At 53.6% G+C, this 14,910-nt stretch overlaps 3 protein-coding genes across 3 annotated transcripts in view; 2 read left to right on the top strand and 1 right to left on the bottom strand.

Annotated features, from left to right (window-relative positions):
* Xpo5 (exportin 5) overlaps nucleotides 1-6,289 on the top strand; it is a 39,940-nt gene extending 33,651 nt beyond the window's left edge. The window contains exons 25-32 of the mRNA XM_021217543.1: nucleotides 1,238-1,284; nucleotides 1,714-1,811; nucleotides 2,361-2,423; nucleotides 2,988-3,070; nucleotides 3,522-3,629; nucleotides 4,100-4,237; nucleotides 4,410-4,574; nucleotides 4,816-6,289. Coding sequence (XP_021073202.1) covers nucleotides 1,238-1,284; nucleotides 1,714-1,811; nucleotides 2,361-2,423; nucleotides 2,988-3,070; nucleotides 3,522-3,629; nucleotides 4,100-4,237; nucleotides 4,410-4,574; nucleotides 4,816-4,953 — 840 coding nt within the window. The 3' untranslated portion in view covers nucleotides 4,954-6,289. The remainder of the gene's footprint in view (nucleotides 1-1,237; nucleotides 1,285-1,713; nucleotides 1,812-2,360; nucleotides 2,424-2,987; nucleotides 3,071-3,521; nucleotides 3,630-4,099; nucleotides 4,238-4,409; nucleotides 4,575-4,815) is intronic.
* Nucleotides 6,290-6,567: 278 nt separating this feature from the next.
* Nucleotides 6,568-10,403, bottom strand: Polr1c (RNA polymerase I and III subunit C). Its single transcript, XM_021218068.1, has 9 exons — nucleotides 10,246-10,403; nucleotides 10,080-10,151; nucleotides 8,547-8,654; nucleotides 8,201-8,333; nucleotides 7,668-7,787; nucleotides 7,435-7,587; nucleotides 7,178-7,327; nucleotides 6,962-7,078; nucleotides 6,568-6,883 (listed from the first exon to the last, which is right to left on the bottom strand). The coding sequence occupies exons 1-9, from the start codon at nucleotides 10,312-10,314 to the stop codon at nucleotides 6,765-6,767; spliced, it is 1,041 nt and encodes a 346-aa protein (XP_021073727.1). The 5' UTR covers nucleotides 10,315-10,403; the 3' UTR covers nucleotides 6,568-6,764.
* Nucleotides 10,404-10,466: 63 nt separating this feature from the next.
* Nucleotides 10,467-14,369, top strand: Yipf3 (Yip1 domain family member 3). Its single transcript, XM_021217803.2, has 9 exons — nucleotides 10,467-10,688; nucleotides 11,264-11,461; nucleotides 11,581-11,687; nucleotides 12,774-12,819; nucleotides 12,933-13,025; nucleotides 13,157-13,288; nucleotides 13,449-13,562; nucleotides 13,699-13,822; nucleotides 13,906-14,369. The coding sequence occupies exons 1-9, from the start codon at nucleotides 10,608-10,610 to the stop codon at nucleotides 14,052-14,054; spliced, it is 1,044 nt and encodes a 347-aa protein (XP_021073462.1). The 5' UTR covers nucleotides 10,467-10,607; the 3' UTR covers nucleotides 14,055-14,369.
* Nucleotides 14,370-14,910: the final 541 nt, after the last annotated feature.

The raw sequence follows: 14,910 nt of genomic DNA on the forward strand, positions 1-14,910 counted from the left end.
CGTAACCTCAGTATGAGAGCCCAACAGACTTGTGCTAATTGATAAGCTCCAGGTCCAGGGAGATTAAAAAAACATGGTGAAGACTGATAAGGGAAGACAGTTGATATCTGTCTCCAGCCTCAACACACGTGTGCACACACTCCACACAGAACACCCCCACACACCAAATGCACACACAAAGGTGCATGACCGCTCTGGAGTCTTTTCCTACGAGGCTCCTGAAAGTGCTCTCCCAGCCCTGACTGGAGTGCTGGCTGTGAGGCGCTACCCCAGCAGATGTGCTGCTGTGCACTGAGCAGCCCCCAAAGGACTGAGCATCCTCGCCATGGGTACCTTCAAGTGCAAATTGTGCTTCTGTCTTCCTGTGAGGAGAGATGATCCAGGGACTGTTTTCCCTGGGTCTGTTCACAGCTGTGGGAAGAGGCAGTAGACAGCTCGATGGAGAGCACATGTTTCCAGAGAGACCCAGTAGTATTAGTCTGTTTTAGCAGAGAATGGTGGGCATGCTGCCCTTGTCGATCAGCAGAGGAAGGTTACAGAAAGCCGGTCTCCTCACTGGGCTTGGTCTGCCGAGGCCAGGGAGGCTTTAGAAGACGGTGACTGACAACATCCCTGCACCCTTGGATTGGCAATTAATAACCAAGTACTGACGTCATCAACACTTCTGAGCATAGAAAATTGATGTCTGTGTCCAACAATTCAACTTTTTCCTGTTTTGACCAAATCAAAAGTTATTGCCAACATTAATTAAAGTTCTTATTTTAGATTCTTTTGGTTGGTTGGTTGTTGGTTTGGTTTGGTTTTTTTGAGATAGTGCTTTTCTGTATAGCCTAGGCTGTCCTGGAACTTACTCTGTAGACCAGGCTGGTCCCAAACTCAGAAATCCACCTGCCTCTGCCTCTCAAGTGCTGGGATTAAAGGCATGCGCCACCACTGCCCAGCTTAGATTCCATTTTTCATATTTGGGCCTTGGTACAATTTCGTTTACAGTTCAGAAAATGTCTTTAGATTGACATAGGGAGTTTCTGGTTAATTAATTCTGCCTAAGGTACACATTAGTAGCTGTAATCCCAGCACTAAGGAAGCTGAGACACAAGGATCGCTCACCAGTTCAGGCGATCCTCGGATTTGTTGTGAGTTCTTGACAGCCTAGACTCCAGAGTAAGAAATTTGGTAGTAGGCCTCCACAGCACATCCTGCAGCCTCTCGCACTCCAGCCCTTGTCTTGTCTCTCCAGAGGCTCTCTCAGAAGTGGCATGCCATCAACCAGAGGAGCATCCTGTGGTAAGGAATGTCCGCCCTGGTGGGTGAGCCAGCAGCCAGCTTCCGGTGGGGAAAGGGAGAGGGGGTGGGCAGGGTTCTGACTATCCTAGAGCAGTGGTTTATAACCATTTCCAGCGTAGATAGGAGGCAGTTTGTCTGGACAGGCGGTTACCGGTGAATGGCCTGATAAGGAATTCGGCCTGTCCGTGGGCCCTTTCCCCTTCCCTATTCTGGATGTGATCCTGAGCCCTCCATTATTCCAACCAAGCAGAGTCGCCAGCGACCATGTCCTTCAGTGGGCTGCTGTTGATCCCTGATAACATCTTCAGAAGTCAGACCTAGGGAGAAATGACTGCGGGGAGCGAGGGGGCAGGTGCGGGTCACCACTCTCCTCGTCCTTGGCACTTTTGCTCTCCCACGGAACGTGTCCCCTGGTTCTCGGTTCTGCAGTGGAGAAGACGAGATTGCAGAGGACAACCCCGAGTCTCAGGAGATGCTGGAGGAGCAACTGGTGAGGATGCTGACCCGAGAAGTCATGGACCTCATGAGTAAGTGCCTTGTGGGGACCCGGGGCTGCACTCGGCCACCCTGAGGGTGTCACAGCACTACCCAGCCAGAACCGCAGGGCACCATAGGAAAGGGATCCAAAAGGAGAATTGCAATCAATTTTGGCAACAACTTTTTAGCTTGATAAAGATAGGAAAGGGGTTAATCCTTAGACATGGACATCAATTGCCATGTCAGAAATGTTGACATAGTTAATACTAGTCATTTATTGTTAATCCAAAGTGGTTGGGAACGTATCAGTGACCTTCCCTGGTCATTTATTCTCAGGAGTCTATAATGTCCCCCTAGCTAATTGACTGGAGAAGGGACCCACAGTCTGGTTGGGGTCCCCAGAATACCACCTTCTATTGGTGAAGCTGACTTTACTCTGTAGTGTCTTCCCACCAGCCTTCATCTGGCCAGCAGTGGCCTGAGATCAGTTGGTGAGAGGCAGCTGTTGGTGGTGGGTAGCTAGGGCCTTCTCGCCTAGTAACTGCTCTCTCCTAGCCTAGTAACTGCTCTCTCTTAGCCTGGTAACTGCTTTCTCCTAGTGGCTTGCTGTGTGTCAAAGAAGACTGCCGACCACACTGCTGCTCCCACTGCAGATGGAGATGGTGAGTGAGCTATGGCTCAGCCCTCAGAGAGACGGGATCCGTCTACACAGTCTCGTGCTGCCCCACTTGCCATTTCCCCTGTCTAAGTAGTTTTCTCCTGCCGTGACATGGCCCTGTGCTCACTCATCCACTCTCTGCTCCAGCGTTATCTGCTCCAAGAGGTCTTCATGTCCAGTCTGCAAACACCACTTCCCCAAGCACTTGTCATCTCTTCCTCGGCGATGCTTTTAGTTCAGCTCCCTGCAATGTTTATTCCTTGCCTGGCCCCCTTGCTGTAGGCTGTCCCAGGGAAGGGACAGTGCTACTCCTTCTGACCCCTGGCAGCATGAGCACTCGCATGTGACATACCCTAGTGTCCTCAGTCACTCATCACCCAGAGGCTCCTGTAGTGCTCCGGGCATCATCCATCTCTATATCTAGATGTGTCGCATGAGGACGTTGACAGCCTTCGGGAGTAGAGGGCTGTGTAGCTGTGCTCAATACCAGCTAGCTAGGACCTTCTGTGCAGGTACCCTCTCTCCTGAGAAAGGATGCTTGGTGCTAAATGTTCTGCATTGTTTATAGATGAAGAGATGATGGCCACTGAAGTAGCCCCTTCGTCTGTGGTGGAGCTCACAGACCTGGGCAAATGCCTCATGAAGCACGAGGTGTGTACCGCTCTCCTCAGCCAGCTCTCAGAAAATGCATTAAGTAATCACATTGCTGCAGATTCCTGGTATTTGGCCTGTGTAGGCCTGAGCTTTTGTCTGTGTCACATCCAGCTATTTTTCCCCCGACCCAACCTCCCTCCCCTCCACCCCCTGTCCCTTTTTTTAAAAGAATCCAGTCTGGAGCCGGGCGTTGGCACATGCCTTTAATCCCAGCACAAGGGAGGCAGAGGCAGGGGGATTTCTGAGTTCAAGGCCAGCCTGGTCTACAGAGTGAGTTCTAGGACAGCCAGGGCTACACAGAGAAACCCTGTCTCGAAAAACCAGAAAAGAAGAAAAAAAAAGAAACCAGTCTGGCCTGGAGTCACTACACAGCCCAGGCTGAGTTGGTGCATGAGGCCCATGGGGGCGGCGCAGTCATTCCCATTGCCGTCTTCCTTCTCCCGCACAGGATGTCTGCACAGCACTGCTAATCACAGCATTTAATTCTCTGACCTGGAAGGACACGCTGTCTTGCCAGAGGGCTACCACTCAGCTCTGCTGGCCCCTCCTCAAACAGGTGTGCTTACTCACCTTATTTCTCTGTGGGGTTGGCGGAAGGACCTCAGGCAGCAGGCACTTGACCACTGAGCTGCGGCCCAAGTCCCCTTGCCCTTTCTATTTTGAGAGAAAGGTCTAACCAAATTCCCTAAGCTAGCCCTTAGCTCACCACTCCATCCCCAGGCGAGCCTTGGCCTTGCCAGCCTGTCTCCGTAGCTGAGATCCTGTCAGTTACTTTTGTACTACTGTGACGACGTTCATCTGACAGAGACTAGCTGAACTGGGGGTGTCAGGGTTTCTGTCTATGGCGGAGAGCTCAGGTCAGATGCAGGGGCGGGTATTACACTAAAGGCTTGCCCCTGCTGGTCAGACTCCATTGTAACCACCCCTCTCCTGGTGAAGTTAGGCTAGTGGTGGGAGCGAGTGTGAAGACTGGTGGGTGGGCCCTGGCAAGGTTCCTGTGGCTCCTGAGCACAGCTGTCTTCCCAGGTGATGTCTGGGACCCTGCTCGCAGACGCTGTCACGTGGCTTTTCACCAGCGTGCTGAAAGGCCTGCAGATGCACGGGCAGCATGACGGGTGCATGGCTTCCCTGGTCCACTTGGCCTTCCAGATATACGAGGCGCTGGTAAGTGGGTGGTGGCTGGCAGCGTGGCTGCTTCACTTCATCTTGCTCCCAGGATCCTGAGCCGTGGCATCTGCCACACTGCTTGTACTGCCCCTCAGAGGTGGGTGTGGCGTGGAATGAGGAAGGTGACAAGCCAAGCCTACAGCCAGTGAATTTACCCCCATTTAACCAGCGCCCCAGGTACCTAGAGATAAGAGCAGTAATGGAGCAGATCCCTGAAATAAACAAGGAGTCTCTGGACCAATTTGACTGCAAGCTCTTAAACCCCTCCCTTCAAAAGACAGCTGATAAACGACGGAAGGACCACTTCAAACGTCTAATAGCTGGCTGCATTGGGGTAAGCCACGCATCCCTGTTAGGGTATGCAGTCCCACTCAGTTGCTTGTTGTCTATGACTGTTGTGGGTAAACTCAAAATCAACTAGTCACTCACTGTTCTGGCCTGTGCCGGGGAGGGTGTGTGTGTGTGTCTCTAACTCACAGCCTGGAGGTGTGTTTGTATGTATGTGGTAGTGGGGGGGGTGTATCTCTAACTTACAGCCTGGACTCAGTGTCAGTTTTCTTTTTTGCTGTCTTCAGAAACCCTTGGGAGAACAGTTCCGAAAAGAAGTTCACATTAAGAACCTTCCCTGGCTTTTCAAAAAACCCAAACCAATGCTGGAGACAGAAGTGCTGGACAGTGAGGAGGGTGGACTGGCCACCATCTTTGAACCCTGAATCAAGCTTTTGGGCATCCTTCTCCGGCCTCGGTTGTCATCTCTTCTTCCCCTGTATAGCTAATCTCTAGGCCCTCCTCGCACTGCCGCTCACTTTCCACCGAGTCAGCCTGGAGAAGCTCAGATCTGGGTCAAGCTGGAGTAGAGTGGGTCCTGCGCGAGGGCCCGAGTCATCCCTACTAAAGTACAGGGTGTTGGGACCTACGCCATTCCAGAGAGGTGGCCAGGATTGGCAGTCAGCCGGCAGTTTGGGCTTTTCCAGGAAAAGCTAGAGCACAAAGGCCTCTCCCCAGAGCAGCTGCAGCAGTGCAGACAGACAGAAGGACTGGGGTGCTGTGCCCAACCCACTGACCGTGTGTGCAAGGGCTCAGCTGCTTTCTTTTGGACTACAAGGGTCCCACTTGAGCCCCTTGCTGCTGGGGTAACAGGGATCCTTCTCCACTCCCAGGGGCATGTCTGGCCTAGGTGCTACATGCTGACCCCCGTATATGGCCAGTTTTCTCAGTCTAAAGGAAGAATCTGGCCACTTTGGGACCCATGGTACAGGCTATTGCTAAAGTCTGAGCACACTGTCCAGGGGGCAAGAGCTAGACAGAATTCAGCCTAACTCTCTGCTCCGTAAGTGGACGTCTTGCCTTTCTATGATTGACCTTGAGGGTCTCCCCAGTGTCTAACGACCCCAGCCATACAGAAGTAATCCAGACCGGGTGGGCTCCTGACAAGCTGGCCAGGCAGCCCCTGTCCCTCCCGGGACTAGCCGAGTCCAGGTGCCTTGGAAATCTCAGTGGTCTCTTAAGCTTCTGAAGACTCCTCAAGGGTCATTTCTAAAAGTGTTCCCGTCAGAGCCAACTGAGTCCTTAAGGTCCCTGGGAAGGGCACGAAGCAAACAGAGCAAGATGGGTGAGACCTAGTCCTGCCTAGTATGACAGGCAGATGTGACCTGTGTCTCTGGATGCTGACATGCCCACTGTCCACCCAGCCCCAACTTTGACCTAGTGTGGGACACAGTCATGCATGGTAAAGTTGCAGAGTCAGAGCTGGGAAAGAGCAACTAGAATTGAGGTCACTGTCTACTCTACAGCTGCACAAGGCCGCCCTCCTGCCTGGTGCTTGGGATCTGCAGGTTGTAAAGGTGAGCTCAGTATTTCCCTCCAAACTCGATAGCTGCCTACTCCTGTCTGCTTAGGGCTACGGAGGATGTAGTTGTATTTATTATGTTGTAATATTTTTAACATCCTATGACTTCATGCTAGAAATTTTCTATTGTTTATAGAACCTTTTGTAGAAATGCTAACTCTAAAGTACATCTGCATGTCAGTAAAAATCTGTTTCATACAGAAGGGCCCTATTTTCCTTTTTCAAACCAGTGACTCTTCCAAGCTCCCTGCCGGGTGCTGACCAGAAAGCCCCGGTGGGGAGCACAGCGAGCATCTGCCCAGAGACACTCACTGGCTGGCGCCTCGGGGGCTGGCCAGTGGCCGCCCTGGCTGGAAGCCCCAGAGCTAGGGCAGCGCACACTCGCCATCTGGCTTTCTCAGACAGCTGCAGTGAACCCTTGCTAATGCCAACCTGCTGAGGCAAGGCTCACTACTAGACAAAAAGAGTAAGAAAGAAAAAAAGAACTTTTGCCAAGATCAATTTATTTACAACAAAGGCCTCACAAAGGCAAAGGTGTCTGTGGCACATTTAATAAAATGTATTGACTGAAATGAGACTGGAATGGGACATCTAGTAACACTGGGCACAGCAGTGCAGCTGGTAAAAGGTCCCAATCCAAGAGCAGCCACGCCCTCCCAGGTGAGTGTGGAAACTTCAGTCCATCTCAACTGCATCCAGTTCATCCAAGAACCGCCGGCACTTCCCCATCAGGATCTTGATGGCTTCACTCACCAACACATCTGGTGGCAAAACTCCAGTAGACTCCACAGAAACTAGAGGCCAAAAAAAACGCTCAGTCCCGGCAGGATTTTACCTCTAATGCAAGCTCGTTCTATCCAAAGAGTACTCACAGATATAATGGTCCCGAACACGGGCAAGCCGCACAGCCTTCTTGAGCTCCTCATGCCGGAAGATCTCCCTGCTGAAGGTATCCAGCCGAGCATTGGCCACCCTGGCCACCTTCTTCCCTAAGGGAGACAGTATGGTAGCTTGCCCGTTAGGAGAGCTTTCCTTCTGCCTTCAAAGAAACCCCCTTAGGTCTGAGTCACATGGGGCAGCAAACACACCTTGTACTTCCTGCACCTCAATCACACCGGGGGAGAAGCACTTCCTCAGCTCCTCGGCCGCTTCTCCTTCCACAGGCTCCAGCAGGGTGATTTCCGGTAGGAGTCTGTAGCTGGCTGTGGCCACTGGAGAGAACTTGGCATGGTCCTTGCCTGGGACAACACAAGCATGTTGGCTTTCTGGCTAATGCTAACATCCCAGTTGAACTCCTGGTCCCACAGACTTGCCCACCCCCAGGGCAGATTCACTAGGTCCTCACCAATGCCCTTGACACAGTGCATGATCAAGTCAATTTCCTGGCCAGGCCGAAGCTGAGCGATGAGGATGTCGTCGTGCACTGGACGGATTGTGCCCTCCGGGAAGACATCAGCCTGGTTTCCCAAGGGGACCCATGTCATGTGCCTAGTATACACTGGAGGGAGATACGAAGTCAGAAGCCTTAGACCCACAGTCTGCCCCTCGCTCGGCCCAGGCTGTCCCACCACCTCTCACCTTTGTGGTTGACATAGAGTTCATTGGGGTCTGAGGAATCCTTGGCAGCATTGGGGTTCCTGGTACACCTGACCTGCAGCCGGAACTGCAGTGTGTCTATCTCTGTTCCTTCTTCCTCTCCTGTACAGAAGCAGCAGGGTTGGGCTGGTTTTGAGACGGGGTTTTACAAGCCCTGGCTGTCCTGGAATTTGCTCTGCAGACCAGGCTGGCCTCGAACTCAGGAGACATCTGCCTGCCTGCCTCTGCCAGTGCTTAGAGTAAAGCTGTCCACCACCGTGCCTGGTCATATCAGCTCTAATACCAGGCTGACAGGCTCACGGAGTGAGGGTGCATGCTAGCTCCAACCTGAAGACCCGAGTTCAGTCCCCAGAAAGTGCTGCTAACACTGTTCTCAGAGGGTGTACATGGGGACAGCTGTTCTCCTAGGGGAAGGCAGATGGACAAGATGCCAACTAAAGTCAGGAGGCCTGGGACCTGAGCCCATGAGACATTCCAGGTCAGTTCTGCCCTACGCATCTCAACCTCAGCCTCACCTTGGTTCCGATATTCAAAGAGACGAGGATCAGCAAGGATGGGGATGAGTCCCAGGCGATGAGCAAGGACCTCATCCTGGACAATGGACGTGTTGTTATACACCAGGACCTTTTCCACGGCCATTGTTGGCACCTGCCAAGGAAGCAAGAGCATCCCACTGACCTCCGCCTGCCCCACGGGGAAAGTAAGGGAGGCAGCACTTTTTCATTTTGCCCCTGATTTTTGATACAATGTTTACTCTGTAGCCCAGACTGTCATAGGTGTGAACCACCCTACCTGCCCCAGGGGGATGGCTTTGATACAAATTGATACAATTTCCACCCTCCAGCCCACGTCTTCTAATACCTCTGCTAAGAGAATTCTCCTGAAAGCATTGGCGATGGCAGCATCGATCCCCACCATGTCGAACTCCAGTGTGTCTTCATCCATATGCACCACGTCCACACGGAAATTCTAGAGGGAGGGGAAGACAGGCCACCAAGGGGGAAGCTTGTTGCTCCTGAGTGACTCCTGCCTGGCTCCCACCCTGCACTATCCCTTCACCCTAAAGTCATGGCGATCAGTAGACATTTTGTCTCCAGTCCTGTTCTTGGGGGCAAGGCTATGTGTTTGTTTTTTAGGTTTTTTTGATGCTAGGTTTCTCCATATAGCCCTGGCTGTCCTGGAACTCTGTAGACCAGGCTGGCCTCAAACTCAAAAGATCCACCTACCTCTGCCTCCCAAGTACTGGGATTAAAGGTGTGTGCCACTATGCCTGGCTTCCCAGATCTTCCACAAACCACCCAGAGAAGCTACGGTACAAAAAGCAGAACTTGCCACACTATTTAGACCATTTGATACTTGTATTTGTTGTCTTTATTTTTTAATACCTACTTTTCTCAATTACATTCCCTTGGTATCTGAACACCAATTTCCTTATCTAGTATTCCTTCTAAATTCCCCCTTCCACCCACCCAGTAAATGTTACTTTCTTCCAGGTTCTAATCCCCTGGCTGACCTCCATCATGCTCCTGGCTCAAGCAAGCATGCAGACTTCACAAGCAGGCGTCTGAATGCACCATCATTCTTGTTCTCCTGCTTAGCAAACGACAGCCAGCAATAGTTCCCCAATGCCGCTGGAGAAATGGCTCAGTTATTAAGAGCACTTACTGCTCTGGCACAAGAACTGGGTTTGGTTCCCAGTGGGACCTAACATTCTCCTCACACTGCAGGCATCACTAACACACAGTGGTGCACAAATACACATGCAGGCAAACACACCATATCAAGAAAAAGTAAGCCCTCTTCTCACATACACTGCCCTCCCCAGAGCACTGCTTCAAATCATCTACTTACCCCTCCCTTAATCCGTTAGCACTACCTGAAGTTCATCCATGCCCCCTCCCCATTTCAGCCTGCATACACTAGCTTGCAGATTCGCCAGAATTCATCCCCTCCTGGCTATCAAGATTGCAAAATTTTATCAGTCTCAAAATTTCTAAGCTGGGCGTGGTGGCTCATGCCTTTAATCCCAGTGCATGGGAGGCAGAGGCAGGTGGATGGCTGAGTTCAAGTCTAGCCTGAACTACAGAGAGAGTTCCAAGGCTAAAGAAACCGTTTCAAAAAGACAAAAAATCATGTATAATGAAGCTCCAGTCAGGCCTTCACTACTCAACTTTTATTCATAGTTCATTGCTTACTTCAAATGCCATTCCCTTCACGGACCTTTAACCACGTCCCTTCAGTGCATCAATGATTCCTGACCACATCCCAGCCATCTTCATCGCTATCGTATTATTCTGGATCCACGGAGCTCACGCGTGTTGTACACGACCCCCACCCACCCCAACCTGCGAGGTCCGGGCCCTCGGCCGACTGGCCACCTTCAGCCCTCCCCACCTTCTCGAAGCGGTTCTGGTCCCAGGCATCATCATAGCCGGCGTAGTTGCCGGGAAAGTCCGTGGTGTGGACCTAGAGCCAACAGAAGGGGCAGTGAGGCCAGGCTCCACGCCAGGCCTCCCCTCCCCCGTGCCGCCCTCATCCTTCCCGCGCCCCGATCCCTTACATTGCGAACCCCAAACTCCCCGAGAACCACGCGAGTCCGCATCTCCTCCACCGCCTGAGCCGCCGCCATCTTCCGCCGCAAGAGAAGGCGAGTCCGCGCCTGCGTGCTGGCGGCCCGCCCCCCGTCTCCGCGGCAACGCTCGGGCTCCCGCAGTCCTGAATGTCGCGAGATCTTGCCCCGCCTCTGTCCACGTCCTTCACTTCCGGACGTCAAGTGGGGCCAAACATCCGGGTTCCTCGCTCCGGCGTCCGGGTCCCCACCGCGCTCGGTCGCTCGCTCCGCTGAGCCTCTCCCTCCCTCGGACCCGGGTCGCACGCTCTCCCCACGCGCGCCAGCTCCAGCGACGGGAAGCCCCGAGGGACATGGCGACTCCGGCGGCGCCGGCCAGCGGCGTCCGAAGTGGGGCTGGCCCGGAATGGGGAGGCTTCGAAGAAAACATCCAGGTATGGAGCGCCGCTGCCGCCAGCAGCCCGGGGCTGGCGACGGTCGGGACGGTGGCTGCTGTTGTCCCTCTCGGCCCGGCGGTCGGCTCCGCTGCAGCGCCGCCGGTCCCCTTTGCGTCTTCCCCGGATAGGGTGTAGCGCATGTGCTGGCGTGAAAGGGACAGACTAGGGCTCAGCGGGCCTGGGCTGTCACTGCCCGCCCGGGGCTCTGCAGGCGGGCTGGGCGGGCTGCCCGGATCCGACGTGGTGTGGGGCCGGAGGCTAGGATCCACTGGCACCCCCTAAAGATAGGCTTGAGGGTTGGGAAAGGCAGGTGGGCTTCTTTTTGCAACTCTTAGGAGCTTTGAGGGGGAAAGTAGGGAAAACGACGTGGATTGAAGTAAATAGTAGGTCTCCAGGGCCACCAAAGTGTCGCGACCAAGAGTTGCCAGCACGGGAAGAGTGGCAGTTCCAAAGCCAGGCCCTCGTCGGTGGAAGAGCAAAGCCGCCAGCTGTCAGCCGAGCAGCGGAGAACGGGGGAGCTAAGGGGGATGCAGTGGAAGAGCCCCTCACTCTCGGAGCCATTGTCTTCCCAGGGTGGGGGCTCGGCTGTGATCGATATGGAGAACATGGACGATACCTCAGGCTCCAGCTTCGAGGACATGGGCGAGCTGCATCAGCGCCTGCGGGAGGAAGAAGTAGACGCGGATGCAGCTGCTGCAGAAGAGGAGGATGGGGAGTTCCTTGGCATGAAAGGTTTTAAGGGACAACTGAGCCGGCAGGTAGCAGATCAGGTAAAGGCAATGGGAGCAAAAGGACCCTGTGTATGTCCTAAATTGATACAGGTTTTCCGCTTAGGCCCACATGTAAATCTCACCAAGGCTGGATAACAGTCTTACCCGTTTCCCTTCAGATGTGGCAGGCAGGGAAGAGACAGGCTTCCAGGGCCTTCAGCCTATACGCCAACATCGACATCCTCAGACCCTACTTTGATGTGGAGCCTGCCCAGGTCCGAAGCAGGTGAGGAGCCTTCTCTGAAACCTTTGTCCTCACATCTAGACCCTCATCCAGACTTTCACTCAGAGCCCTGTGATCTGGTGGGCTCCCCTACTTGTAACCCCATCACTGAACTGAACTTGTTGCTGAATGCATGGTGAAAGGTACAGTTGGCTAGGTCCTGCTCAAGTGCGCTAACCCCTCTGCCCTCCGCCCCGCCACACGCCATCGTTTACACAGCACTCACTTTGTTCTCATTCCTCCCTCACCTGGACTCCTACTTGGTTCTCTCTTCAGGGTGGCTCTTGAAACTGCAGTGCATTCTCATTCCTGAGCCGGTCTCCCCATCACCAACAGGTCCTCAAAAACAACACCCCACCCCCATGCTCACCCTCTGGCATCAGAACAGACTGTGCACCTGAATATCAGCATAGTCATTAACTTGCTTATCAAAAGGCTGATTCAATCGTGGCTTCATTCTTTGTTCACCCTCTAAGCAGAGCTAATAGAAAAGCTAAGGCCAGTGAGCTAGTGTGCACAGGTTCTGGGTCTGTGTGGAGCGCCGTCCTGATGAAATCTGATCCTTGGGTGAAGGTGGGGGCGGGAGCCAAAGGGGAAGGCTTACCAGAGGAAATAATGTCCAAAAACCATTGCCAAAACCAAGAAAACACCAAGTTAGAGTAGCCATAGGTACAGGGAGAAATGATCCCTTTTTTTATTGTGTGTATTTTTAATACCAGTTCAAGTATATTTTTCCAGAAAAATGCTCACTGCTTGGAATAGTGATGGGGAAGAGGCCGGAAGCGATGCTTCCCTCATCCCTCAGTAGTCGTACAGTTTCTGGGGCTTCGTGCCTGTTTCCTATAGGCCATGTAGGTCTAATCTGGTTCTCCAGGTTTACCACTCAGCTCAGTTTCAGAGCGCTGTCCTTCCACAAGGTGATTTTGTCATCCGGTTTTTACCCTCCTCCTCCCATCCAGTGTGTCCTCTGGGCCAGGGCCATTCCTGGCAGTAGAGACATGAGTTAGGATTCAGGCCCTGTCCTGCAGAGCAGGCACAGTGCTGCTTCTCCACACCTCTCCTCTCCTCTCCTCTCCTCTCCTCTCCCAGGCTCCTGGAGTCCATGATCCCTATCAAGATGGTCAACTTCCCCCAGGTGAGGAGGGAAAGGCCACCAAGCTAAGCCTGGGTGTCTTCAGAGCAGGGGAGGGAGGCCACCAAGCTAAGCCTGGCTGGCAGTCCCTGAGGAGCATGTTACTGTACTGACAGAAAGTCGCGGGCGAGCTCTATGGACCTCTCATGCTGGTCTTCACACTGGTGGCCATCCTCCTGCACGGGATGAAGACTTCTGACACCATTATCGTAAGCAGGACGCAGGCCTTAGGGAAGACGGGTGGCTGGTGGAAGTGAGGCAGGGGCAGCCCTGCACAAAAGGCCCTGGGTAAGGCTGAGGTCAGAGGTCTCTCAGCCTAAGCAGAGCCTTCACCCCACAGCGGGAGGGCACCCTCATGGGCACAGCCATAGGCACCTGCTTCGGATACTGGCTGGGTGTCTCGTCCTTCATCTATTTCCTTGCCTACCTGTGTAATGCCCAGATCACCATGCTCCAGATGTTGGCACTGCTGGTAAGGAGCCGAGCCTGGGGGTCTGCTGCTCTCTGCCATCTGTGGACCTGGGGTGGGAGGGGCAGGGGGCGGACCAGGATAGGAGCAGCAAGCTAAAAGACCCCACCTTGGGGCCGAAGGTCTGTCCAGCCCAAGTGATGGTGTTCTCCTCTCTCTCCAGGGCTACGGCCTCTTCGGGCACTGTATAGTCCTGTTCATCACCTATAACATCCACCTTCATGCCCTCTTCTACCTCTTCTGGCTGCTGGTGGGTGGGCTCTCGACCCTGCGCATGGTAAGCTGAGCAGATTTTGCTGTCTGTCCCACAAAGAGCTCTAGAAGGATGCACTGACAGCTCTGCCCCGGGCTTGGAGTGTCTGCTCCATCCCTCCCTTGAAAGGGCCTTCTGAACTGTCTACCTGTGGCCCTAGGTGGCAGTGTTGGTGTCGCGGACTGTGGGCCCTACGCAGCGGCTGCTGCTCTGTGGCACGCTGGCTGCTCTGCACATGCTCTTCCTGCTCTATCTGCACTTCGCCTACCACAAAGTGGTAGAGGGTGAGTGGCGGGGTACAGAGGGAGTGGGCTGGGTGAGCTGACCTGGGTGCCTGGCCATTCATTCTCCATCCTTCCTCCTTTAGGGATCCTGGACACCCTGGAGGGCCCCAATATCCCACCCATGCAGAGGGTCCCCAGAGACATCCCTGCCGTGCTCCCTGCTGCCAGGCTGCCCGTCGCTGTGGTCAATGCTACCGCCAAGGCAATAGCAGTGACTCTACAGTCACATTGACCCTCTGAAATCCTCGGCTTGCCCTGACCCCCAGCACTGGGGCAGAGGAAGATTAAAGGACAGTACTGCGGATGTGTGTGCTGAGGTCTGCAGCCACCAAGCTGTGGCTGCCTAAACACCTGCTGGGCACCAGGCTTGGCTTCTGAAGGGCACTGGACCAGGAACTCATGGCTAGGACTGCAAGTCTCTGCAGCCAAGTGCAAAATATGGGTCAGCTCTTCTGAGGCCCCTCACCACCTACCCCTTTTCTCTCTCTCCCTCCTCTCCTGTCTTGCTAAATATAGACTTGGTAATTAAAATACTGATTGAAGTCTAGACCTGCAGCTCCTGTTGGCAGCCATCCTCATGCAACCCATTCTGTTGCCCATTACTGTCCCACAGAGCAGCGGGTGGGCAGCCCACAGTCTTCATGTACAAGAACCCCAGGCCTAAGTCTAGGTTGGCTGTCCTTTTGAAAAGCCAGGGCAACAGTGACAAATTTCCACTTAACATCATTACAAGGACCTTCTGCACCTGTGCCATCGTGAGAGAATGTCCCCATCGAGCTGATGTTTGAAGGCAAACATGGTCTTAGAAGGCTTGATTTTTCCAAGTGTTAGCGACCAGCACATTTAACCTCCACTGAAGGAAATTGAGGCCAAGTGTGGTGGTTTATTCCTTTTCATCCCAGCGGGGTGTGTAGGACCACGGATCTTCAAGGCCAACCCAGTCAACAGATTTCCAAACCAGTTAGGGCCACACAGTGAGACCCTGTTTCAAAAAAAAGTAAACTCAGACTGCTGGAGTGCTCAGTGGTTAGATACGGGCGCTGCTCTTTGAGGGACCGGAGTTCCCAGCACCCATGATGGGTGGCTCA

Source organism: Mus pahari, chromosome 18 (assembly GCF_900095145.1).
Source record: "Mus pahari chromosome 18, PAHARI_EIJ_v1.1, whole genome shotgun sequence".
Classification (NCBI taxonomy): Eukaryota; Metazoa; Chordata; class Mammalia; order Rodentia; family Muridae; genus Mus; species Mus pahari.

Coding starts and splice junctions, on each gene's coding strand:
- Yipf3 (XM_021217803.2), top strand. CDS start 10,608: ATGGCGACTCCGGCGGCGCCGGCCAGCGGCGTCCGAAGTGGGGCTGGC. Junction 12,820..12,932: donor AGATGGTCAACTTCCCCCAG/GTGAGGAGGGAA, acceptor CTGTACTGACAG/AAAGTCGCGGGCGAGCTCTA. Junction 13,026..13,156: donor AGACTTCTGACACCATTATC/GTAAGCAGGACG, acceptor TTCACCCCACAG/CGGGAGGGCACCCTCATGGG.
- Polr1c (XM_021218068.1), bottom strand. CDS start 10,314: ATGGCGGCGGCTCAGGCGGTGGAGGAGATGCGGACTCGCGTGGTTCTC. Junction 10,152..10,245: donor GGGAGTTTGGGGTTCGCAAT/GTAAGGGATCGG, acceptor TGTTGGCTCTAG/GTCCACACCACGGACTTTCC. Junction 8,334..8,546: donor GGAGAATTCTCTTAGCAGAG/GTATTAGAAGAC, acceptor CTTCCTTGGCAG/GTGCCAACAATGGCCGTGGA.